This window comes from Camelus ferus, chromosome 22 (genome assembly GCF_009834535.1).
Source record: "Camelus ferus isolate YT-003-E chromosome 22, BCGSAC_Cfer_1.0, whole genome shotgun sequence".
NCBI classification, from domain to species: domain Eukaryota; kingdom Metazoa; phylum Chordata; class Mammalia; order Artiodactyla; family Camelidae; genus Camelus; species Camelus ferus.
In genome coordinates, this window is record NC_045717.1 from 9,458,478 (window position 1) to 9,482,430 (window position 23,953).

The window sequence follows — 23,953 nt, forward strand, 5'->3', positions numbered from 1 at the left end:
TGATGGGCTGGGTGTCTTCTTGGCTATTAAGTTTCAACCTAGATCTTCCCCATGCACTATCTGTGCCCGTGTGCTTCCTTCCCAATCCCCACCAAAGCTGAATTACTGCTTCCTCACCCTCTGTGTTCTCGTCATGCCCTGCACGGTTCTCTCCCTGGCATTTTCATGTCAGATTGCTGTTGCTGATTTGCTGGTGGCTGTTCCCCATCCGACTGCTCCCAGATGGCTGTGTTTTCTCATCCTTGGCTCCCCAGCACCCGGCTTTATCAACCAAACACCTAAGATGTATGGGCATGCTGTTGACAGAGTCGACAAATGCGTGATCTCAGTGGATACACTAGCAGCTAACAAGTTTTTGTCTAAACATTTATCTTCCCTGGGGGAACCACGCAGTCCCTCTCTTTATGCGCCCCTTCACCCTTGGAAGGGATGTGGGACAACTCGAGGTCTTCTGTGAGTCAGAGGCAGGAGCTCTCTGCTGTTTCCTTGAGTGCTGCAAGGATGTAGGTTTGGGGCTGCTAGCAACCATCATTCCCAAACGTGGAGAAAGCCCATCTGGGAATAAGGCCGTATGCCAAGAGAAGCAGAACTGGAGGTGGAGCAAAGACATATTTTGAACCCCTGGATCCAACCATACCTGAAGTCAGTCATGCCTTTGGACTTCCCAGTTTTTGTTTTCCATTGGGAGTTCTGTCACCATCGCAAGTGTCCTGATTAACATGGTGATGTGCTGTCTGGGGGGAGAGCCAACCTGTGATCCTCTTCTCACCTCCTCTCCACTCGAGCCTCCGACAGGACAGATGTTCATGTGGCTGACTTACAGCCAATGGGGCAGAATCCTCAGGCCAGTGGCTCCTGCCTTAGAATAAAACCCACAGGCGTTGGGCCGAGATAACACTAAGATCGGGGGTTGTTGAGGGAGGGGCCTGGCAATGGAAATAATGAGACAGTAGACTGAGAACAGGAGGGGAAGTCCAGCTACATAGGAAGGCCTGTTGTGTGACTTTACCTGGTCACTTGGCCTTTCTAAGTCTCAGTTTCTCATCTGCTCCTGACTGTCTCCTTGAGAGGATGTGAAATTCAAATAAAATCAATTAATTTGGGTGAAAGGGTTTGATAACTTTCACAGCCGCTGGAATTGGGGTGAAGGGGACCAGGGAGTAGAGCCATTGGAAAGGACAGAAGCGCAATTGGCAAGGGGAAAGGACAGAGGGGAGCGCCCGATGAAGGTGGCCATCCCCATGGAGAACTAAAGGTGGGTGGGTGGGGGGGCAAGAGGAGATTTGGTGTGTCCTGCTCAGGCCTGGGGACCTTGGAGTCCTGGTGAGGGCAATGGAGCTGGCCAGGAGGTCCTACCTCCATTATTCTCATAACCAAGAACCCAGGTAAGGGACCCCAGAAAGATGCTCCTGTTTCACTCCTTGGCAGGATGGCCACTGGATCGAACGTTCCTATGGGGTACAGGCATTGCTTCTTCCCTCCTCCTGTCCCAGGGCCAGCTAGCAGAGCAAACGCCTATTGCTTTATGTAGTTTACATGGGGGGAGGCTGGAGGGCTCGGTGGGGACCTTTGCTCCTTGACAGATCAAGCTGCAGGACTGGGACCATGTCCAGCTAGTCTCAGGACAGGGACCCTACCTTCAGGCCTCATAGGCCAAGAGTGGTGGATGAATAACCGTCCCCAGGTGCCAGGCCCTAGACTGGATGTTTGTTGCAGCAACTCTGTGAGGTGGGCTTATCACACCTATTTCCCAGGGGAGGAAACTGAGGCTTCAGAGGTCAGGTAAAGAACCCAGGCTTAGCTAGAAGGGGAGCAGTTAGAATTTAAAAGCCACTTTTAAAGGAAAATAGTGGAACATTTTTGGGTGATGGGCTTTGGAGTTAAAAAAAAAAACCAACCCTTTAAATCTGTTTTGCACTTGACAGGCACTTTGCATTTATTATTTTTGTGAGTCTTTTCAAACAATCCTATAAAGTGTTTTTTCCTCTATTTTACAAATGAGGAAAGTGGGGCTCAGAGAGGGGAAGGTTTGTTTGGAAACCTACCCAGGGAGTCAATAGTGGAGCTGGGCTCAGATACCAGTCTGGCTGTTCTCAGGGCAAATCTTCTCTGGACTCTTGCTTCCTGGAACCAATTCCAGGGGGTTCTTTCAGGGCCCAGGACTCTCCCTTGGGCCCAGGGCTCTCATGGGGTATCTTGCATCTCAGTGTCTTATCTGCCTAACATTTATACTAAGCCAGCCTGGGGCACTCAGGTCCGGGAAGATTTTATGGGAAAAGGCTGCCACCTTGCGGCTAAATAGCAAGCCCACCATTTACCAGGAGGAAGTGAGGGCTTGGGAAGGTGGGGCTTTGGAAAGAGACGCCAGCTGGTGCAGACTTGCTTTTGGAGGGCTGCTCAACAGCCAGAGGGCCAGCCTGGGCGTCGGAGGTAGAGTTTGAGGTCCTTAGCTGCCTCAGGATGGAAGTTGGGGGTTGGATGTGGGCACAGTGGATCAGAACTTTTCTGCAAAGTCCCGACTCCGGCCCGTCAGAAGATTCCTGAAGGTAAGCCTAGGTTTGACTCCTTAAACCCTTCTCCCGAGGCACTGGTCCTTTAAACCTGCGTGGGGGTCGCGAGAGGCCATGTTGATGTATAAGACACTTCCCCTGCAGACGCCCCCGGACCTTGGGGGACTGGATCCTCCCACAGTGTTCTACCCTTTACAGACACTGCCCTCAACTCCAACGGAGTTACGGAACCTTGTCCTCACTCCTGAAGCTAATCCTGTGTCCTCACCTGGGCTGTTACATTCGGCTGTTGCGGTCCCCCTGGTTCCGTTCTCTCTACCCTCTCCACAATCCACTTTGCTAATCGAAGGATTTCCTAACATATTTCTCCCCACGGCGTGTAGGAGGCGGCTATCTAGCTGCTCAGCCTGACTCTCGTTCCTGCCACGGGGATCTCAGGCCACGTGCCTCCTGTTTGGCTTCAATCAGTGCTCCTCAGCCCTGGCTGCACGTTCGAATCACCTGGGGAAGCTCCCACACCAACCCGGGCCAGGCCACGCCCCCTCGAGGCCCCGGGTTGATTTGATTGGCCCGGGCCCTGGAGGTCATGGTTCAGAAAGCTCCGCACGGGGTTCCTCCGCCGCCATTGCTCCGGTCCCTCTGAACGTCTCTCCCCCGCCGCCGGCTTGCGTGTGTCTTCTCCCCTTGCAGCCCGCGCGCACCCCTCGGTCCAGGCAGCCCTCCCACCTTGTCGCCCCGCGCTCTCCTACCTGTGAGGACCCAGCTCTGAGGCTCGTGGTCGGAACTCGTGGTCCTGCCCCACCCCGCCCCGCCCTCACGTTTTTGTGCCTCACTTCTGTGCCCCCCGGTGAGCCCTTGGTGTCACCGCTGGTTGGCTTGTGCGCTTGTTCTCACACCTTAGACTGTGAGATTTTGGACCACGTTTGGTTTCTCTTTGTATTCCCAGCTTACGACGGTGCCCAGGACAACATTGCGCTGGGTGACTTGGGAATGCTGACGGAGGACTGGATGGATGGCCTTCTTAGGTAGCCAGTCTTCACATTGCTCAGATGTCCAGCTCCCCCAGTGTCATCCTTTCTGGAAAGCCCTTGAGGCCGCTGAGCAGCGCGCTCACGCTGAGAGCGCCTGTTGACGTGCCCGGGGGTGGCGCGGGGCGGGGGGGGGGGGGGCTGGGGGGGCAGCGTGGAGCGGGATCTGAGGGAAGGTCTTCCTCCATCCTCCCCTACGCCTGCAGAAAATCTCTCCCGCACGACGGATCAGTCATGCCGCGAGTTCCACTCTTAGAAAAATCTGTGCTTGGAGCAATGGTGTAAAACTCATAAAAACATTTACTGTACTTACGATGTGTCCGTGATATATGCACCATCTCATTTAATCATTATAGCAGCCCTGTTCTCACCCGCCCTCATTTCCAGGTAAGGATTCGGAGACTCCGAGACTCAGAGATGTGGAGTTAGGTGGCAGAGACCGCTGGGACTCCCCCTTCTCCAGTTTCTAACTCTTCCTAGGTTCATAGACTACATTTTCCATTCTCTTTTGCAGTAGGTGGGTCCATGCAGCCCCATGGAATGTGGGTGGAGGTGATGTGTGTCACTGCTAGGTGTGGCCCATTAAAAATACAGTAGTTGCACTTGTGATCTTGGATCTCTTTTTCCATCAGCCAGTGGAACGGAGAGGACTTTGAAGATTCCAAGGACCTGGAAGAAGGTGGAGCAATGAGATGGAAGGAGCCTGGGGCCCTGAGCTGGAGCAGAGCCTTTCCCAACGCCGATGCACAATGGAGGTGAGTGGAGTCAGCTTTTTCTGTGTTAACTTACATTGGCTTTATCTCTTACAGTAGCTAATGTCATTTATCGTGATTAATACATGTCGCCTTCCCAAGTCCTGTGTTTCATGAGCGGTCGAGGTAGGATCTGTTCCCGTCGGGCTGACTTCAAAGTGCGCAATCTTAGCCCTTGAGAAGTCTTCCAAGAATCGTCTGTCAATGTGCAGATACTTCTGGAAGAGGTCAGGCATTGCATCCTGGTCCTTGCAGGACTGGCTTGGGGGAAGGCAGGAGAGGATTTTTTTTTTTTCCTTAAGACTGTCTCCTCCCATATCATGAGTTTGTGTGTGTGTGTGTGTATCGTGAGGGGCTGGGCTGGCCTGGGTATAACAGAACATTCACGGGTAATTCAAAGATGGTTGGCATGAAGGAGAGTTCCATGTTCAACGGAAACCCTGGAGACACGTGATTCCCCGAGTGCCGCACCATCTGCCCACCCCTTTGGGTCTACCTGTCCCCTGCCCTGCCTTCAAAGAGGCTGGATGGGGCAGAGGAGCTCTGGGCTGGGCGCACGCACATTGCCTTCTTGCCTGAGGTCCGCTCCCTGTCTTGGTTGGCCCCACTGGCTGCATCCACCCCGGGGAGAAACATCACAGTAGTTAGTTCCCAGGTGGTTCCCACCAAACTGGGATTCAAGCTGGCCTCCCCACCAGCTGGAGGCTTCTGTGAGTGTGTATCCAAGGAGTCCTGACACCAGTCAAATTAAACCAGACCGTGGACCAAAGCACACGGGAGGCGCTGTCTCCTACATCCTGTCCTCCTGGAGGGCAACGGCCCCAACTCCCCTGGGGAAAACACGGTATGCACACGTGCTTCCGAGGAGGAAGTTGTCCGGAGTGTGTTTGTTCTCCTGTTCGCTTTACTAACTCAGAGCTTGCTCTGCTGATTATAGGGCCCATGGGGTCTGACACCGGGTATGAATGAAGCGGGTTAGCCTGGCCTCTCCCCACCTCTCCTTCCACCTGGGGAAGATACTCCTGGCCTGGAGAGATATCAGAAGGCAGCGGTGACTCAGAGCACTTGCAGGGTCTCAGGGTGACATGCCACTCAGACTTCCTGGAAAGGTTTTGAAATCAGCCATAACTATGTTTGAGTCATTCCACCACTTACAGCTGGGTGATAAGTGGCCTCAGTTTCTTCCTGCAAAGTGAATGATACTAGGAGCTTGTCCTTGCAATCTATCTACTCAGTTTACTTCCATTTCCTCCTTGAAGGCCACCAGCCTCGTTGTCTCACACAAATGGCCACATCAGCCCCTCTACCTGTCCTCCACACTGCATCCAGAGGACTTGTTTACGAAATTAAAGCTGACTCCCTCTTGGTTTTAGTTAGAAAAAAAATCCAGTCTTTAATAGGTGAGTCTTCTGAACCCTGCCAACCTCTTCTGTTTTCCTGCCCAAGTGGCTATGTGACCACAGTCCCTTTGCACATACGGTTCCCTGGCTCTAGGAAGCATTCCCTTGTCTTCACCTGGTTAACTCCTTAACTTTCAGACCTGTCACTTCCTTTATGTTCTCAGTCTAGGTGACAGCCCCAATTATGTACTTCCATAGCTTTGAAAATCTCTCCTTCTTGGCACTTAACATCCATGTCATTTTCACTTCTTAGTGTAATTGACTGTTTTCTGTGTGCAGCCCTGACTGTAAGTCTCATGAGGTGAGGGCCCCTATTTATGTCTGCTCACCTCCTTTATCCCCAGAACGTAGCACAGGACCTGACACAGGGCAAGCTCTCAAAATAATGTTTTTGAATGAATGAAAGGTGAGGAAATATTGTGTGTAGAGAACTTAGCACTGTTCTTGGCATGTAGTCAGCATCCATAACTATGAGCTATTAATGATACTACTATTATTCTGACTGGAAGACTGGTGGGGAAAATTTCATCCAAATCATAAGTGCAGTTCTTACTTAGCCCTGAGTGTGCAAGTTTTGGGGTAAAGTGATCTAGTCTGGAAGGAAGTACACACGTATAGGCATGCCCACACAGAGCCACACGAACGCATGTGTGTTTCCCCCATGTTGCGAGGGTGTTTGCCTTCAGTTTCCCGCCAGCACCTTCCAGGACTAGAACGTGGCAGCAGGGAGACTGTCCCAGGAGGGCTGGAAAGATCTGTCGGGGCACTGATGGGTCTGAGGGTCCTCATGACCCCAGGTCCCCCCTGCCCCGCTTCTTCCCACCTCTGCTCCGTGCACAGCGGGGGCTGCAGATGGAGGCAGTGATCAGTCTAGAATGTACAGCAGTTCAGGGAACAGGAGCTGCCTCTGACAAAATCTCCTCCAGACGTTCAAAACTCCGTCTCTGCCTGTGCGTCCTGACAGGTCCCCCTTTCTCCCGAAACTTTGACTTTGCCCTCACCTCAAAGCATTTCCACAGAAGACCAGTGTCCACAGGAGTTTTAGAGACTTTATTTATGTATAAACAATTTAAACACTTTGCCATAAATTATCTTTGCCTGTCCCTAGTCTTTGCTTAGCAGCAAATTAAAATTAATATAAAAACTCGATGAACAATTCATACATGTATATTACAAAAAAGTTCCTGTACCAAAGTTCTTATTAGACATTTTTTTGTTCTTTTTTTAAACTTTTTTTGTTGTTTTTGTGGGTTTTTAAAATTTTTTTTATTCTCTCTCCTCGTGGTGACTGTCATGTGATTGTCTCAGTTTCTGGACCAAACAAACACACTAATAATTTAAAATCTCAAACAGTGATTGTGCCTTGAGGCTTATGTATGTACAGGGTGATCTGAAGTGGTGCCCGTTAGCAAAAGAGTGTCACAATGCCACACCTCTACTGCAACTGATACCCACAAACTACAGAATCTAAACAGACTACACCCTGTAATTGCGTATTACTGTCCACAATGGAATCTTCAAAGACAAAAGAGTATGAAATTGATCTGTAGTGAGTATAGCCACCATTGGAATTAAATTTTACACTCTTGCGCTCAAATAAATTAGCTCAGGCCGAGACTAAATTGGGACCTGAGAGTTAAGTGCTGAACGGTATTATTTCACTTGATTTTCGATATGAATTTCCTTCTTTTTTTTTTTCCCTCGTGTTTTTCTATATATTTTTTTTCTTTAAAAAGTATTTCCAGTGCTCACTCTTTCACTTTTATCCCCCCCCACCCCAGTCGCTACACACAAATCACCCCCAAAGTCGTGGTTTAAATGCACCTGTATTTGTTGAAAGGAAAACGTCTGTAATTTTTGTCCAACAGGCAGTCTGAATCTGTTCTCAGCTGGTCCGGTGACGCTGGCCCTCACGGATGGATGTCTGTGCGTCGCTCACGTGTGAATGAGTGAGGTAATAGAGCATGAGGCCGTCTTGTCTTCATGTCTTTGTTTTTCGGTCGGTGTGTTTGTTTTTGTTTTCTGTGTGTGTGTGTTGTGTGTGTGTGTGTGTTGTGTTCTTCTGTTCCTTTTTTTGGACACGTCGCGTCTCTTTGCCGTGAAGACCCAGAACAAGTGGGTCATATCTTAGGGGAACTTGGAACCTTGCCGTGTGTCCGTTCATTCGTGTGTTCTGTTTTCCTCAGGAATTCGCGGCCGGGCTTGAGTCTACTTCAGGAGGTGGGACTTCTCGCGTGGGCAGTAGCATTTGAACTCAAAAAATATGAGCTTTCTTGCCACTTGGGTATCCTAAAGCAGCCCGGCCTTAGTGCCCCTGGTAGGTCTTCATCTCCTTAGGAGAGGAGATAACAGTCACTCCCGCTGAGCCATCCGGATGAGGAATGGCAGCAGGTTATTTTGTTACCTCTTTCCCATCTCGTTCTGTCTTAAAAACTGGATGTTGCTGCTACTGTCTGCCAGCTCGGGGTACTGCTCCACCGGGAGCACGTAATAGCCCTCGTACCCTTGCACGCGGCCCGCGCTCAGGAGCTGCTGCTTCTCGCCCTCCGTCCACAGGCGGCTGCCCTCTCTGCCGTCCCTGGCTTTCTGCTGCTCCTTGGCCCAGGCAGTGCCCAGGGCCCTCTGCCTGGCCTGGTCCAGGACGCGGGCCTTCTCTTCGTCCAGGGTGTCGGGGGTGAGGCCGTAGCGGACGCTCAGCAGGAGCGTGGAGTACTGGAACTCGATGTTGGTGAACCTTCGAGTCCTGCCGTTGACCAGCAGCGTGGGCTGCGACACGGTCACATTCACCCCGCTCTCTAGCACCTTGCGGCCGATGGTGGTGCCCAGCGTGACCAGGTCGCCGTCGGCCGAGCCGATCTTCACAAAGTAGTGGGTGTCCTTGCCCTCGATGGTGTAGTGCATCTTGTCCAGGTAGTAGGCGTTGTTCAGCACGGAGGCCACCTTGCGGCTGTCCTCGCTGGCGATGCTGGACACGCCGGTGGTCACCCGCCCTTCTTTGATGGCGAACATGATGCCTTTGCCGATGATGGGCGTGGTGGTGGCGAACCAGTGGCCCGCTTTCTCTCGGATGCTGGCATGGAGCTTTTTGGAAATGACCTGCCCTTCGAGAGCCATGAAGGCCTGGTTATGCCTCTCGGTTGTCTGCTGGACACCTGTAATGAGCTGCGGGCAGAAGAAAACAGAGAGCTGAGGAGGGGGCAGGGCGGCTCAGTGACAAAGGCTCAGGAGGAGGAAGGCTTGGGTGCTCCTGCCAGAATGAGTCTTGTGTCTGTCGGGATGGGAGCGGGGATCACCCTCCCTTGGGAGCTGGGGCAGGCTGGCTGGTTTTCCAGTGCTCTGAGGGTGTGGCCTGTCCACCTCGTAACCGTGCCACTCACCGAAGAAGATGGTGGGGAGGTTCACCACCTGGCCGGCAACTGCACCCAGGCCTCCCCTCTTACCCCGCCTCTCCGCTGCTGCAGAAAAGCCACTCTGCCTGCTGACGGTTCGGCAGTTGCCTTACCCACTTCAGAGCCAGGAACACCTTGACCTGGAGGGCAGGGCGTCTACCTGAGCAGCTGTGTACCCCGCTGCTGGGACCTGCGTGTCTTTGCGTCCAGTGCCCTGGATGTTCATTAACTTCCTGGGGTCAGGACCTTGCTCCTTAGAGTACGGCTAGCAGCTGGGGAGTCCCCGGGCCCCTGTCCCGTTAGAAAAGCGGAATCTCTGGCCTCACTCTTGACCTACTGAGTCAGAAGCTGCATTTCAACAGGCACTCGAGGCGGCTTGTGTGCATATTAATGTCTGGGAAGCACCAGACTAAGAGACGCTGGCTTGGTGGGCCAGGGGGACTGTCCCTGGGCTTTCTGAGTCATTTGCTCTGGATCCTAGCCCTGCTTCTGCAGAGTGATGAAATCCCCATTATCTCCTTGGCCTTGAGTTCTCTACTCACAAATTACAACTCATCTCAATTGGTGGTTGGGGGACAGGCTGGGATAATGGAAGAGGCTGTGCTTGGGAGGCAACGGCACTTAGATAAATGAGCAAAATGATGGCTATTCATCCACTGACTGGTCCCCAAGGGGCAGAGCTGGGAGAGCGCTGTTCTCAATTACCCAGAAGCTCTTCCTGGCCTCTCTCTAGTCTAGTTACACAGCCTGGACAATTACTCAGAGCAGCTGAGACCTTGCGGACTTTCACTGGGCCGAGCGTGGGTTCCGCAGCGGGGAGTATCTAAGCCGCGATGTCCAACTGTGGCCGAGGTCTCAGCTGCACCCAAATTGAAACTGACCGCCTCTCAGTCGTTACTGAGACACCCAAGCACAAATTATGTTCTGAAAACTCAATCTGTGCACATTTGGGCCATAAAACGCTGAGGTTTTATGTGAAGCATAAAAATGTTCTTTAATGGGACAGAGACTGCAAACCACCATTTTATTAGTCCCATAAAAGCCAAAAGGGTTATGATCTTGGAGTCAGTGCAGATGGTAGGTTGCTACTGGACTTCTCTGTGCTGTTGTTAACCAAGGAGCGACTCAAGGGTATATTACTGAACAGATAATGATGCCACAGTTAAGGTAATAATTGAGGCTGGGAAGAAATATGTGCTGTGCCAGACAGGCGACAGCACGGACTCACTTTTATGTGAAGTCACCATGTTTCATGCCCCTTTTATACCCAGCTCCAGTGTTTTCCTCCGCTACTGACGCGCCCTCGGCTCCCACACGGTTCTGTTTGCCAGCGGGAATGATAACCATCTTCGGGATTCTCAGCAGGAACCTCCACTTACCTGTCCGTTCTCACTTGCTTGACTCTCTGACAATTCATAGGGAGGAGGCACGAAATACATTTTGGCTCTTGGAAAGCCAGGAATTATGTTGCTAAGCTGAAATCCAAACATCACAAGCCAGCTTTTCACATCTATGGTGGAAACAAAAATAAAGAGTTCTGAGATCATGAGGGGTGGAAAGCCACAGAGGACCTTGGAGAGAGAACAAAATAAAACGGGCGGATGGGTATAGGGTCCAGCAGGAGGGGGAGGCGAGGGCCTGTGAAGTTCTCCTGGTCGGGACCCAGGGCTGCTTTACATGGATTCTAGGAAGCAGACATCCTTCTGGACGTGGTCAGTTGATACCCCCCACGTGGTAATTTAGGACAGTGCTGGAGTAAGAGAGATCGACGTTCAAGTCCCCGCGCTGTGTGACCTTGGGCAAGTTCCTGCCCCTCTCTCAGCCTCGGGTTTCTCAGCAATGAATTGGGATAATAACTGTACCAACTTTACTGGGTTGTCGTGAGGATTGAAGGAGAAAATCCATGTAGAGGGCTTATCGTAGTGCCTGGCACGTGGGTTGCTCAATAAACGTGAACTTCATTTGGCAAGTATTGAAGGCCAGTCAGTGTGCTTAGAAGCACAAGACCCAGTGCTGGGCTCGACGTGATGATGGTGAAGTCCGTGCAAGACCCCTGGGCAGGGCCAGCTGCAGGAGGCCGGCTTGTTTCGGAAGCGGGGTTCCCTGAGCGTGTGGAGTGCAGAGAGTCGTCTGTCTCCTGAGATGCTTTTTTCTCAGGTGCCTGCTCTTCAAGGAGAGGTCAAGAGAGAGCCCTAGGTGCTCAGAGTAAGACGGCCCTTCTCTGCTAGGGGTCCAGACTGAGTGGGCCCCACTGTTACTCTCACCACCTCTTTTCCTGAATTCCTTCTTAGCGATTTCATTATCCAAGCCGTTGATCCTTCCAGCATCCCCGCCTCTTAGGTTTTTGATGATCCTTCCCCCACTAACTCTCCTGCTCATCCTCTGGACCTTTGTCATCACCAATCATTTGGATCCCCCGTGATAATCATTTCCTGTACGTCACCCTCTGACCAGCGCCTGGACTCTTTCTAGTTCACTCCCCTTTTGTCACCTGACACCCATGTTCCCTGATCTCGGACCTTCAACCTACCCTAAGCTTCTTTTCTGTCCCTCAGCATCTTGGTCTCGCTTCTGCTCTTTCCTAGCGCACATCCCGCGGTCGATCATTAGACTCATTCCCTCATGTCTGTTCTCAGAGCCTTGCCCTTTTCTCACTTCAGCACACTTCCTTGCCGAAACCACAATTTTGGTTAAATCAGAGAAGGCTCTGCCTTTCTGTGTTTGTCCTTGTGCGGCCCAAGGGGGCAGCAGACATGAATGTAACCGTGCCGACTGGCGTCTCTTTAAATTCCCAGCCACAATCCCAGTTGTGCCTTCCCACTGCCCTGCAATCCGACTTGTCCCGTCCTCCGTTCAGTCCTTGCCCCATTCTCCTGGGTGATTCTGCCTCTTCTCATCTCTCCTAAAACCTCCCACACCTGCTTTCCCTGCTTCACTGTAGCAGCTCACCTTGTTTCCTCTTCTAAGAAAACTGGTGAAGCCAGAGGGGACTTCCCCTAAACTCTCATCATATTTACCACCATCGGCACCCATACTCCCCGCCTCCTTCCCCTCGTTACTCTAGATGAGCTTTCAAATCAAACCTGCACTAGGTCACGTTCATTTTTGCCCACTCAAGGATGTCACTCCAGCAACCCCCGCCCCCCATCAGTTTACTCCCTCTTCTAATGGATCAGCCCCATCAGCTTACAAACACGCAACTGAATGTCCACCTTAAAAATTCCTCCCTTGTTCCTACTTCTCCCTTTAGCCATCACCCTTTTCTCATCCCCTTTACAAGAACTTCTCAAACTCACAATAATTCTCTATACTCAAATTCTCCCATTCTCTTCTGAACCAGGCTTTGCTCCCAAGTGCTCATGAAAACAACTCTCATCAAGGCCACAGATGACCTCCATGTTGCTAAGTCCAATGTTGGCTGTGGTCCTCATCTCATTTGACCTGTCAGAAGTATCTGACCAACTGAACGCTCCTGCCCCTCTCTCTTTTTCTTGGCTTTCTGAACATGACAGTCTCCTGTTGTCCCTCTCGTACCTTAGTGGCCACTCCTTGTCCCTCTTTGGTTCCTCCTCATCTCCCTGATCTTAATGTCAGGATATCCTAGACTCAGTCTGTGAACTTCCTCTCCACTCTACCTGCTGTTACAAACATGGTGACCGTATCCAGCCTCAGGGCCCTAAATACCATTTACATGCTGGTGCCGACTCCAAAGTCGGTATCTCCGTCCAGGACCTCTCCCTAGGCTCCAAACAAACATACCTAACTACACTTCAAACTTCTCTCCAAACTAGAGTTGAACTCCTCATCTTCCTCCTCACACCTGTTCCACCCAATCTTTTCCATCCCGGGTTAGGGCAACTCCATCCTTCCAGCTACCATCCTTGGCTTTTTTTTCTCACTCTCCATGTCTAAACCATCAGTAAATATGCTACTTTTTAGGGGAGGAGGGTATATAGCTCAGTGGTAGAGTGTGTGCTTAGCATGCAGGAGGTCCTGGGTTCAATCCCCAGTACCTCCATTAAAAAAAAATAATAATAAAATAAACCTAATTACCCCTCCCACCAGAAAAAAATACTTAAAAAAAATTAAAGTAAGGCTCACATAATATAAACTTAATCATTTTAAACATTTTAAAGAGTCCAATTCAGTGGCTTCCAGTACATTCCCAGTGTTGGACAACCGTCCTTTCTCTCAAATTCCAGAACACGTTTGTCACCCCCTAGAGAAACCTCGTACCCACTGGCAGTCATTCTGCGTTCCCCTTTCCCTCGGTCCCTGACAGCCACCACTGCTTTCTGTCTCTGTGGATATGCCTGTTCTGGACATTTCCTATAAATGACCTCATCCACGATGTGGCCTTTTGTATCTGGCTTCTGGCTTCCTTCTCTCAGCGTAATGTTTTCAAGGTCCATCCATGTTGTAGTCTGTGTCAGTATTTCATTCCTTTTTATGGCTGAATAATATTCTCCTATTTGGATATACGGCATTTTGTTAACTCATCAGTTAATGGATATTTGGGGTTTACACTTTTTTTTTCACTATTATGAATGACGCTATTAGGGACTTTCATGTACAGATTGATTTTGAAAATCTGCTTTCATTTCTCTTGCATATATCCCTAGGTGTGGAATTGCTGGGTCATATGGTTAAATCCTTTACGTTTATTTTCTTATGTTTATTTATTTAATTTTTTTTTTACTTTTACTTTTAAAATAGACCAGAGTGTGTGTCGGCTTCTCGCCACTTGCCCCACCTCCCCCACCACGCCCACCAGCTCCACCCTGGCGTGTCACCTCTTGCCTGGACTTCTGACCGGCCTCCCCCTTGACCTCTGTGCTCTGCACACTTCGTCAGCCCAGTGGCTGGAATAAGCCTAGAGACACGGGCCAGACCCTGCCATGCGTCCGCTTAGCACACCCCAGGGACCCCCATTTCTCTCAGTGAGAAAGTCTGAGTCCTCATGGTCTGCAAGGACCCTTGCCGTGATCGCTCTGACCTCACCCTCTCCTGCCCTCTCTCGCTCACCCAGCTCCAGCCTCTGTGCTGTTCCTCAAACATGTCAGGTGCACACTCACCTCGGGGGCCTTGCCACCGGCCACCCCTCTGCCTGGAGTGCACTTCCCTAAAGGGATCTTCTGACTCTCTCACTCTTTTCCCTTTTTCAAGTTGTATTCAGATGTTGTCTCTCCCACAAGGCCCACCTCAGTCACCAAGTTTAAACCCCACCCGTCCCCAGCCCCACAATCCCGAGTCCCCTTCCTCCCCTCAGCCCCCCACCCCCACCCCCAGGGCAGTGGCCACTCTCTTACATGCTGTCTCATCTGGGTGTTTATTGTATTTACTGTTTGTTGTCTGTCTCCCTCACTGAGAATGTAAGCTCCGCCAGGACAGGGAGTTAAAAAACCTGTTTTATTCACTGATGTCTCCCGAGGCAGGCCTGGCATAAAATAGGTGCTCAGTAAGCATCCGTGGAATGGATGAATGAACAAACATTGAACAGATGGGGCAAACGCTCCCGTGAGCAGTGTGAGTGACAGAGAACTACCTGTATCTGCCTGAGAACGTGCTTCTGAAGGGGCTGAGTGAGGTCTGCCTCCCTCCTGCCCTGGGACTGCTGTGAGGGATTTAGTGTTGACTGTGCTGTTGAGCATACAGGCTGGGACAAACCCCCTCGTGGGAGGGACTCTGGGATCCATGGCGCATGCACTGGTCTTGGGTCCAGACTAGCTCCTTGAATGACTTGGCAACTGCACGTATTAGTGATGGCCCGTTGAAGAGTCATTTAACATTAATAACCATAAGGGAAATGCAAACCAAAACCACAGTGAGATACCACCTCACACCTGTCAGAATCGCTGTCATCAAAAAGACAAGAAACAATAGATGTTGGTGAGGATGTGGAGAAAAGGGAACTCCTGTGCCCTGTTGATGGGAGTGTGAACTGGTGCAGCCACTGTGGCAAACAGTGTGGACAGGTCCTCAAAAAACAGAGCTGCCATGTGAGCTAGCAATTCCACTCAAAGAAAACACTAATTTGAAAAAAATATATGCACCCTAGTGTTCACTGCAGCATTATTTACAACAGCCACAATATGGATGCAACCGAAGTGTCCACTGACAGATGAATGAATAAAGAAGATGTGTCTGTCTGTCTATCTATCTATTCATCTGTCATGGAATATGACTCAGCTATAAAAAAGAACGAAACCCTGCAATATGTTTTACAACATGGATGGACCTGGAGGGTGTTAGGCTAAGTGAAAAAAGTCAGAGAAAGAGAAGTACTATGTATGTTTTTACTTATATGTGGTATCTAAAAAGCAAAACCAATGAACAAATGTAACAAAACAGAAACAGATTCACAGAGACAGAGAGCAAACATGTGGTTGCCAGAGGGGAGAAGGGTGGAGGAATGGGCTAGAGAGGCGAAGGAGATGAAGAGGTTATAACTGCTGGTTATAAAAGAAGTAGGTCAGAGGGATGTAATATACAACACAGGGAACACAGTAGTGTTGTAGTAACTTTGGTGCATAATCTATAAAAGTACTGAGCCACTATGTTGTATACTTGGAACTAATATAATATTGTAAGTCAACTATATTTCAATAAAAAAAGGTCATTTAAGAATACAGATTTGAAATTGCCTTCAAAAGTGTGGCAGCATCAAGCAGAGAGAAGCCTGGCGTTAGTCCAGCAAGGATTGTATATATCCACGGAGCATCTCTGTGCAAAGGAGGTGCTGAAGGCTGTGCAGTGTGGATTTCCAAACTTTGGATCTTCATGGTCAGCCTTTGTGATCACCAGTCCTGATTGTTTTGCCGTATCTAGGTATCACCTGGACCAGTATTTACTATTTAATTAAAAATACTTTTTTTGCCTTTTCTACTTAAGTAAATCCACTAAACAAAACAAAACAAAACAAAAAACTTTGTCACTACATTTATGAGAAAGCAGACTCACTTGAAAGCAAACAGAAAATAACTGTAAAATTAAAACAAAGCAATGCAATTAAATTGGAGCATGATTTTGTTACCTGCTACTGAGGGAGTCTTAGACCTGCTCTCTCCATTAAAAAGGGAGGTTAGAAGTGTTAACGAGGTGTTAAATACATGCCAGCATCCAGAGGAGGATAAAAAGAGCACTGAAAAGAGACTAACTTTCCCCACCTTTGTTCCCATGTTATTTAATACCTCATCTGAACAACATATAAAACCACCCCATCTTTCACCAGGGATGTGGAGGGTGTGGAGGGAATCCCAAGAAATGCAGGCGAGGTCTTCACCCTTAGAAGAGTCTCCCCATCCTGATCTGTTCCCTGTAGGGATCCCTCCCTAGTACCCAGGAGGCGATGTTACGAAGCCCCTGCCTTGGAGACCAGACATTTCAGTGGCAGCTGCCATGAACAGTAATAGCTCATGTCATCTACCTGTTTTGTTTTGTTTTTTTTAAAGTTTCTGTCACGGCTTGTTTTCTGAATTAAACCTATTCTGGAATATTGCTTGTCTATTTCTGCAAAAGGCACTTCTGGCATCACACAGACGCCCCTCCTCCTTTCAAAGTAATTGGTGTTATCTGGTGACAGCTCCTTAAACACTCTGTCAAGAGGGAGGCCTTGAGGTAGGAGCTGGCGACGTGGCCCCTCCTCCCAGCTCATCCCCCCCCCCGCCCCGTGTCCTTCACGTGCGTGTGCCACTGAAGCACGCGCGCTCTGGAAGTCACTGTCAGCCCCACAGGTGAGGCGCTACGTGAAGACACAGGAGAGGGTGGGAAACCGGACCCCACAGAACCCGACTTCGTGCTCGCGTGTGCCTGGGCTTTGTGGGACCTGCCGGGGAGAAGGGTGGGAGCCAGAGTCATCCTGGGTGACAGCGAGGAGGTTTGCTTCCCTGGAAATGTAGGGGTTCGGGTTTGCCCGAGCAATGCCACTCAGGGCGGGGCTGGGATCTGTTCCGGGGTCGAGCTGGAGGCCCCTGGAAACCCTGGAGAGCTACTCAGGTGTGGTGTCCTCACTGCTCACCTACACACTCCCGGCTCCGAGCCTGTAGCTGCTTGTGAGTGAATGCGTTCCTACGCTCACCCCCTTGCGATCAGCACAGTGTTGCCAGTGAAGGCAGTAAGGCTCAGAAAGGTTAAGACATTCATCCACGTCACACAGCCAGTGACCGGCAAGGGCAGAATTGGTGTCTGGAGTCGTACTCAGGTTCTAACGGCAGAAGGGACGGGTGGGAAGACAGGCCAGACTTGAGCCAGAGCACAGGTCTTGCCCTGAACCGAGGAGCTTCCCAGGATGCTGACACTGGAGAAGCCTAGGCCACTGCAGGTTGTTGGCGAGGGGGCCTGTCTCCCAGTCTGTCTTTCATATCCTTTCTTCTAATATCTTCATCACAGATACACGAACCATCAATATATCACTGTAAACAATAACTCTTAAAAAGGGTGCATGCTTAGAGCCCGTGAACGGGAGAGGGATCCACTCCTTGCCCTCCCTCACCTCTCCTGGCAGCTACACCTCTGTTCCAAGTGTGATTCGTTTTAATTTATTTGAGCTCCTAAGAGGTTTTTATTGTGCGCGGCTCTCCTTTGTGCCAGCATTTTGGAGGAGGAAACAGCCCCCTCCAGCCTCAGGAGCTGTCTTTTGCATTCAGAGAGCTCTGTTCCCAAACAGCAAAGATTCTTTTGAGCCCCAGAGAGAGAGAAGGTTCTGTTGGTCGAGTTCTGGCTGACTATGTCTTAATTACTTCTTCCCCTTAAATTGTGAGCAACAAGTTCAATCACTCCGTTCCTCTCCTAAGATGCAAATTAAGACTCATTTAGTGGGGAGGGCATAGCTCAGCAGTGGAGCGCGTGCCTAGCATGCACGAGGTCCTGGGTTCAATCCCCAGTACCTCCGTTAAAAAGAACTAAATAAAAACCTCGTTAATCACCTCCCCCCCAAAAAAAGACTCATGTAGATGGGGTTTACAGGTTAGCCAGCGTCGGCGTGCTAGGGGTGGTGCGGCGTTCTCCGCTGGGGTGCAGTCTCCAGGGGACAGCTCATCATGAACAGGCAGCGGGGGTGGGCTCACCTGGTCCTGCTCTCTCCACCCAGAACCCTTATTCCTGCTTTGACTGCAGACCATCAGCCCTCTGCCTGGGGCTTCTCTAACACTACCTTTTATTTTAGACTCTTTCTAATGGTTTCTGGATTCGGTTTTGTTGGACCTGATTCGATGCCCATTTATTGAGTCTCCATGAAGCAGTGGAATGAGAAGAGCCATCTTGCTGTTCAGAAAACTCTGCTAATTTTTTTTTCTTGCCTTTTCAGGAGAACCAGGAAAGTTGCTGAGGGGGTTGGTAGGTTGACTGCATTCTGCGAATGGTTTTGTTTGGGTCTTGGCAGCTGTAGATGTCTGTTCAGCCCACATTAAGGGCTTTCTTTTCATTTGCCTCTGGCCAGTTCTCCCCTAAGGTATCAAGTGATCAAGTGCCAAGCAAGGCTCTAGGAAGCACAGTCTTGGGGGTTGGGGCCTTCGCCTCCTTTGGGTAAGACAGGCATGGACTGCCTCCCCATTAACATTGCTGCCTTTGTCTGGAACAGTCTCCCTCTCCCTCCCCGCTTCTTAGTGGTCTCTGCTTAAATGCCACCTCCCCAACTCCGTGAGCACCCTAAATGAAGGAGACACTAACCATCACTCTGTTTAATTCCTTATCTTTTTTTGGGGGGGGGGTGAGGTAAATAGGTTTATTTATTGTTACTATTTTTTAATGGAGGTGCTGGGGATTGAACCCGGGACCTTGTGCGTGCTCTACCACTGAGCTCCACCCTCCCCCACTACCCCTTACCTTTTAAAGTTATCTTCATAGACCTTATTATTGGAGATTATATACATATGGGTATGCGTTTTCCTGAGAGGTCCTTCAATTTGAAACCGCAGTGGACTAGGGGACAAAAATCATGCTAAGCCATGGGGAAGGGGGGAAGCCCTGGCAGAGGAGCTGGGCAGGGCCTCCTGATGAGGCGCAGTGGGGAGAACAGGAGGGAACTAGCTTGGCCGTAATTCCTAGACTCCAAAGGTACCAGCTGCTTTTGGTTGTGGGGAAAGGCTGAGTTCAGCTTCAAAGGCTCTGGAGCTTGTCAGTGAGGCACAGATCGCCACAAGGTGATGTTGAAGGTCATCTGTTTCTCAGCATGGGGCATGGAGGGCCGTGCTGTGCTCCACGTCGCTGCTGCTTCTGTTCCTATCTTGGCGATGGGTGAGTGCTCCTGGGTCACCTGAGGGTAGGGACTCTGGGCTTCATGCTTCCCTGGCCCCCAAGAGCTATGAATTTCCTGGAACTTGGGGGGCCTTGGAATTGGGGTCCCCATTGTTACTCCTCTACAGTGCATGGACAGGTGAGATGACCCTGGATTCCTTGCTGAAAGTTGGTCTCTTTCCTTCCTTCCTTCCATCCATCCATCCAGATTTCCTTGCTTATTTCCCTGAGGATAAGGACTTTATCTTGCTCTCCACTGCATCTCGAGTTCTTATATGTCCGATGAAAATATTCGTTGAATAGGTGAATGGATGGATGGATAGGTGGATGGAGAGAGATGCGGCAGATGGATGGATAGGGGCCCTCATTTTACCAACCTCTCACATATCACGAGGAAGTAGATGATTTGCCCTTCTTGGCTCCTCTATCCACACCCCTCTCTAAGCTTCCTATGTCCTTTTGACTTTTGCTCATAGTTTTTCTTCAGCCTTGAGCTCAGTTCTGCCAACCAAGATCCCCTTCATCCTTCAGGCTCAGTTTGACGTGGGGCCCTTCTGTGCTAACGTCAGAATGTTCAAATCTGAAGTCATCTGCACGTGTACTACAGACACACACCCCTTTGAGAGAAGAGTGTTTGCCTTGTTTAGCACTGTGTCCCCAGAATGGAGCATGCTGCTGCCCTATAAATGCTTGTTGAATAAGCAGCTGAACAAACGCTTACGCGGTGGCACAGACTTCACTCTGCTTCGCATTATCATTGGTTACTTGTATCTCGCCAGCCTGCCTGTGAGGTCAGGAACCGCGTCTCAGTCACCTCAGTCCCTATGCTAATTCATTGCTTCGCTGGCAGTGATGACGTGAATAACACGAGCAGACAGCCTCTTGCGACGTCTGAGTGCCAGGCACTAGACTTTACCTACCGAAGTTCATTTACTTCTTACCATCCCTCTATGGGATGATTCTGTCAGTGCCCTTTTGCAGAGAAGGAAACCAGAGCTCAGAGGTGTTGGACAACTAGCCTAAGGTCCTCTGGCTTATAAACAGAATTTGAGCCAGGTATTTCTGAGACCAGCGTCCCATTCTTTCCCCTTCCTAAGAGCTGTTTTCCTCTTTGGGGGTAGGAAGGGCTCTTATAAAAGCTGTGTCAGCTGGATGGACTTGAAAATGGTCAGGACATGTTCTAGTAGACCTCATGACTGCTCTGATCGTGTACTGCCAGTGTATACAGCCCTCTGGGAGTCTCCCGGCATCAGAGGCAAGACCTTCTTTTGAAGTTCCCGACCATCCTCCAGGACAACCCCCCCCCCCCACAGGGAGCCCCTGCCCACCCAGGGTGGCAGAGTCCTCACCTGTCACGTAGTTCTTCAAATCCAGCTCATTGCTGAGAGGATTGTTGCTCTTGAACATATAGAGGTTAAAAGGGGCCGGCTCCTTGCCCACGTTTTTCCACATGGTATAGTCCGGAGAGGTCCATCGTCCTGCCAGCACGTCGTAGTCGCGCTGTGTGAAGTGGACCAGCTTGGTCAGGGGGTCGTAGAGCCCCCCGTGGAAGCCGATGACCACCTGGAAGTCGGGGTTGGAGTCATGGTAGACCTCCCCGTAGGCGGTGTACTGCAGCTGCTTGACCATGAGGCCGTTAATGCTGAACACGGCCAGGGGGGTCCCCGTGTTGTCCGAGGCCACGTAGTACTCCTCCCCACTGCTGCTCTCCATGGCAAACAGGTGACCCTGGAGGTCGTAGTAGAGCGACGTTATCTCCGAGTTGGAGTGATTGTAGACATGGGTGATGCGGGTCGGGTTGTGGAGGTCGGAGTAGAAGTACTGCAGGTGGTGGCCCAGGTTGGTCTTGTAGGAAGCCCGCCGCCCCACGCCGTCGTAGCGGTACTGGACGCTCCAGCCGCTGGCCTTGTTGTAGGCCCTCGTGAGGAGGCCCTTGGAGTTGTACTCAAAGATGTCGGCCCCTCGCTGGCACAGGTAGCCGTCGTCGTCGATTCTGTACTGCACGTCGCCGAGCCTGGTGATCCGGTCCCGGAGGTCGTAGCGCAGGGGCATGAGGCGCACGCTGTTCCCCGGGTTCAGCAAGTGGAGGTTCCCGTTGAGGTCGTAGCTGTAGCGCCAGGTGGGGCGGTCGTTGACGGCCACGCTCTGGAGCTGCCCGTCCCCGTCGTAGTCGTAGGTGTACTTGGTGGTGTTGGCGTAGGGCCCCAGCTTGAGCTCCCTCTTGATCACCCGCCCCATGCTGTCATACTGCACCGTCATCCAGTACATGAGGGACCGGAACATCTCGTACTGCACTTCCTTGATCCGCCCGTGGGTGTCGAAGTGCTTGCTGAGGGTCATCACGGCAGTGGTGATGATCTGGTTGATGTCGTAATAGATGACTCCAAACTTGCCGAAGTGCTCCACCTTGCCGGAAATCTCGTCATAGCGGTAGAGGTCCACGGGGAGGGGGGTCTCGCTGATGACTGGCTTGATGCTTGCGATCCGGAAGCTGTTGTCGTGATAGGTGTATTCAAACCTGGCGTTGACCATGCCTTCCTCGGAGAACCTGTAGATCTGCTTGTCCACAAGTGGGCCGATCTTCCGGTATCTGATGGTGCAGGAGAAGCCCCCACTTTGGAGGCTGACCATCTTCAAAACACCGGTGGTCTCATCATACCCAAAAGTGATGGCAGTGCTGTCGTAGACAATCTCCGACAGCTTGGAGAGTTTCCCATACTTGTAGAATACCTGGCGCCCAGTGCCCAAGAAGGACGTCTTTAGGATGCGGCCATCGTCACTGTAGTCAAAGATGACCGACGCGTTGCTTTCCGGCGGGTTGTAAGTGTTGCGGATGTAGCCAATGGAGGTGTGGGTGGACATGCTGTGCCGGGCGACGCTGGGCATGGTGACGGCGTGGAGGCGTTCAGAGGAGTCATACTCGAATATGTACTGACGCTGACTCTGAAGCAGGAGGACCATGGACTGGAGAAAGGAAAGGGGGAGGGAATACATGAGTTGGTTGCTTAGGACCAAGCACTCAAACGGACAGAATTTATTCCATGTCTGCAAATGTCAATTCAGAAGTCATGAAAGCTGCGGTAGTCTAGACCAGAGATTACAGGTGAGCTAACCTCCTCAGGCAGGCTGCTCAGTGGGGTCACGGTGGCTACTTAAGAGCAATGCTTCCCAAACTTTAACGGGCTTGCGAAATACCCAGGGATCTTGTTAAAAGGCAGATTTTTTTTTTTTTAATGGAAGTATAGTCAGTTTACAGTGTATCGATTTCTAGTGTACAGCACAGTAGTTCAGTCATACATGAACATAACGTATATTCGTTGTCATATTCTTCTTCACCGTGGGTGACTACAAGATATTGAATACGGTTCCCTGTGCTGTACAGTGTGAACTTGTTAATTGGATTTTGTGAGAATCCTGTATGTTGACATGAGACCCTCTGCCAGAGTTCAGTAGGCATCCCGTGCGATTCAGTGGGTCTGTAGACGTGATTCTTGGTGTATTTGTGGGAGAGGGCAAGCTGTGAGTCCCTCTTCTCCGCCATCTTGGCTCCACCCTCAAAAGTGTGCTTGGACCGTACTTTGAGTAGTAAGGGGTTTGAGGGCCTGAGCTGCGAGGCACTGAGTTTGCCTCCGGGATAACAAGGAATCCTGAGGTTGGTTAGAAATGACTGCTGCTGGCCCAGCAGGGGACAGATGTGGGATACGTACCATGTTTTGGGCACCCCTGAATAAATCTAAAGACAAAGCACACCCTCCATCTAGAAGCTACTGAAAAGATTCAGTAACCCAGTCATTGATTCTTTGGGGGAAAAAATGGCTTCAAACTTGAGGCCATGGGGCGAGCCTTGCCTCCCCTGGTCAACCATTCTAGTATTTTATGGCACAATGAGAACAGTATTGAGGAGGGACCAGAGGGACAGCAGCCCCTCTTAGCAGCTCTGTCGGCAAGTGACCGCTGTCACGAGGAGGCAAGAAAGGAAGAAATGGAAATGGCCTTGTGTGGAGGTGAGTCCAGGTGAGGGGCCCAGGCTGAGCAGCCCCTGGCTAAAATGGCTAGATGACCAGGGCAGCCTTTAAAAGTCTCGGCCTGTACCCCGAAGGGACCTCTTTTTACTGCTGCGCCAACCTGACCTTTTCCACCTGAATGTGATTTGCAGATGCAGGGAGTTATGCAGAGAGAATCTGCTGGTTGGTTCAGCCAGTAGGCCAAGCAGGAGGGTGTTGCTCTGTGTGCTTGAGTTTTAAGCAGAATTCCCTACCCTGACGGCTTAATTTCAGGCAAGGCAGAAATGAATCACTGTATTTCCAATTCATAAGGAATGATTAGCTGTCCTGCCAGTGGGATGATTCTGTCTGCTTTAATAGCACTGGTTTTTTTTTTTTTTTTTTTTTGGAATCAAATCAGACAGTCCATCCTTTTTGCCATCACTGAGTGTCTAGCTTTTTTTTTTTTTTTTTTTTGCTTTTAATGGTAGCAATGCTTAGCTACGAATAACATTTTCCTTCGGATTTCCCCCCCTCCCAGAGGGTGGGAGCACCTTGGAGGGTCTAAGTAAAGATGTTAAAATGTCTTACGGCAAAGGCATCAGGTCATCTTAGGAAGGGCAGCGTGAATGAGGGCGCCCCAGCTGAGCGGGGGTGG

The 23,953-nt window shown here is 50.6% G+C and overlaps 1 protein-coding gene and 1 long non-coding RNA gene across 8 annotated transcripts in view; one reads left to right on the forward strand and one right to left on the reverse strand.

The window, feature by feature from the left end:
- The first annotated feature begins 2,363 nt into the window (after positions 1–2,363).
- Positions 2,364–23,953, forward strand: part of LOC116658996 — a 35,942-nt gene continuing 14,352 nt past the window's right edge. The window contains exons 1-2 of the long non-coding RNA XR_004314254.1: positions 2,364–2,546; positions 4,171–4,293. This is a non-coding gene — a long non-coding RNA (uncharacterized LOC116658996). The remainder of the gene's footprint in view (positions 2,547–4,170; positions 4,294–23,953) is intronic.
- Positions 6,720–23,953, reverse strand: part of TENM2 (teneurin transmembrane protein 2) — an 892,554-nt gene continuing 875,320 nt past the window's right edge. For 6 of the 7 annotated variants that reach the window (XM_032465128.1, XM_032465131.1, XM_032465130.1 and 3 more), the window contains 3 exons: positions 20,662–22,276; positions 10,459–10,589; positions 8,091–8,852 (listed from right to left, as the gene is read on the reverse strand). In XM_032465128.1, the coding sequence (XP_032321019.1) occupies positions 8,091–8,852; positions 10,459–10,589; positions 20,662–22,276 (2,508 nt within the window). Of the gene's footprint in view, positions 8,853–10,458; positions 10,590–20,661; positions 22,277–23,953 lie in introns of all 7 variants that reach the window. The other variant, XM_032465127.1, reaches the window with a different exon arrangement.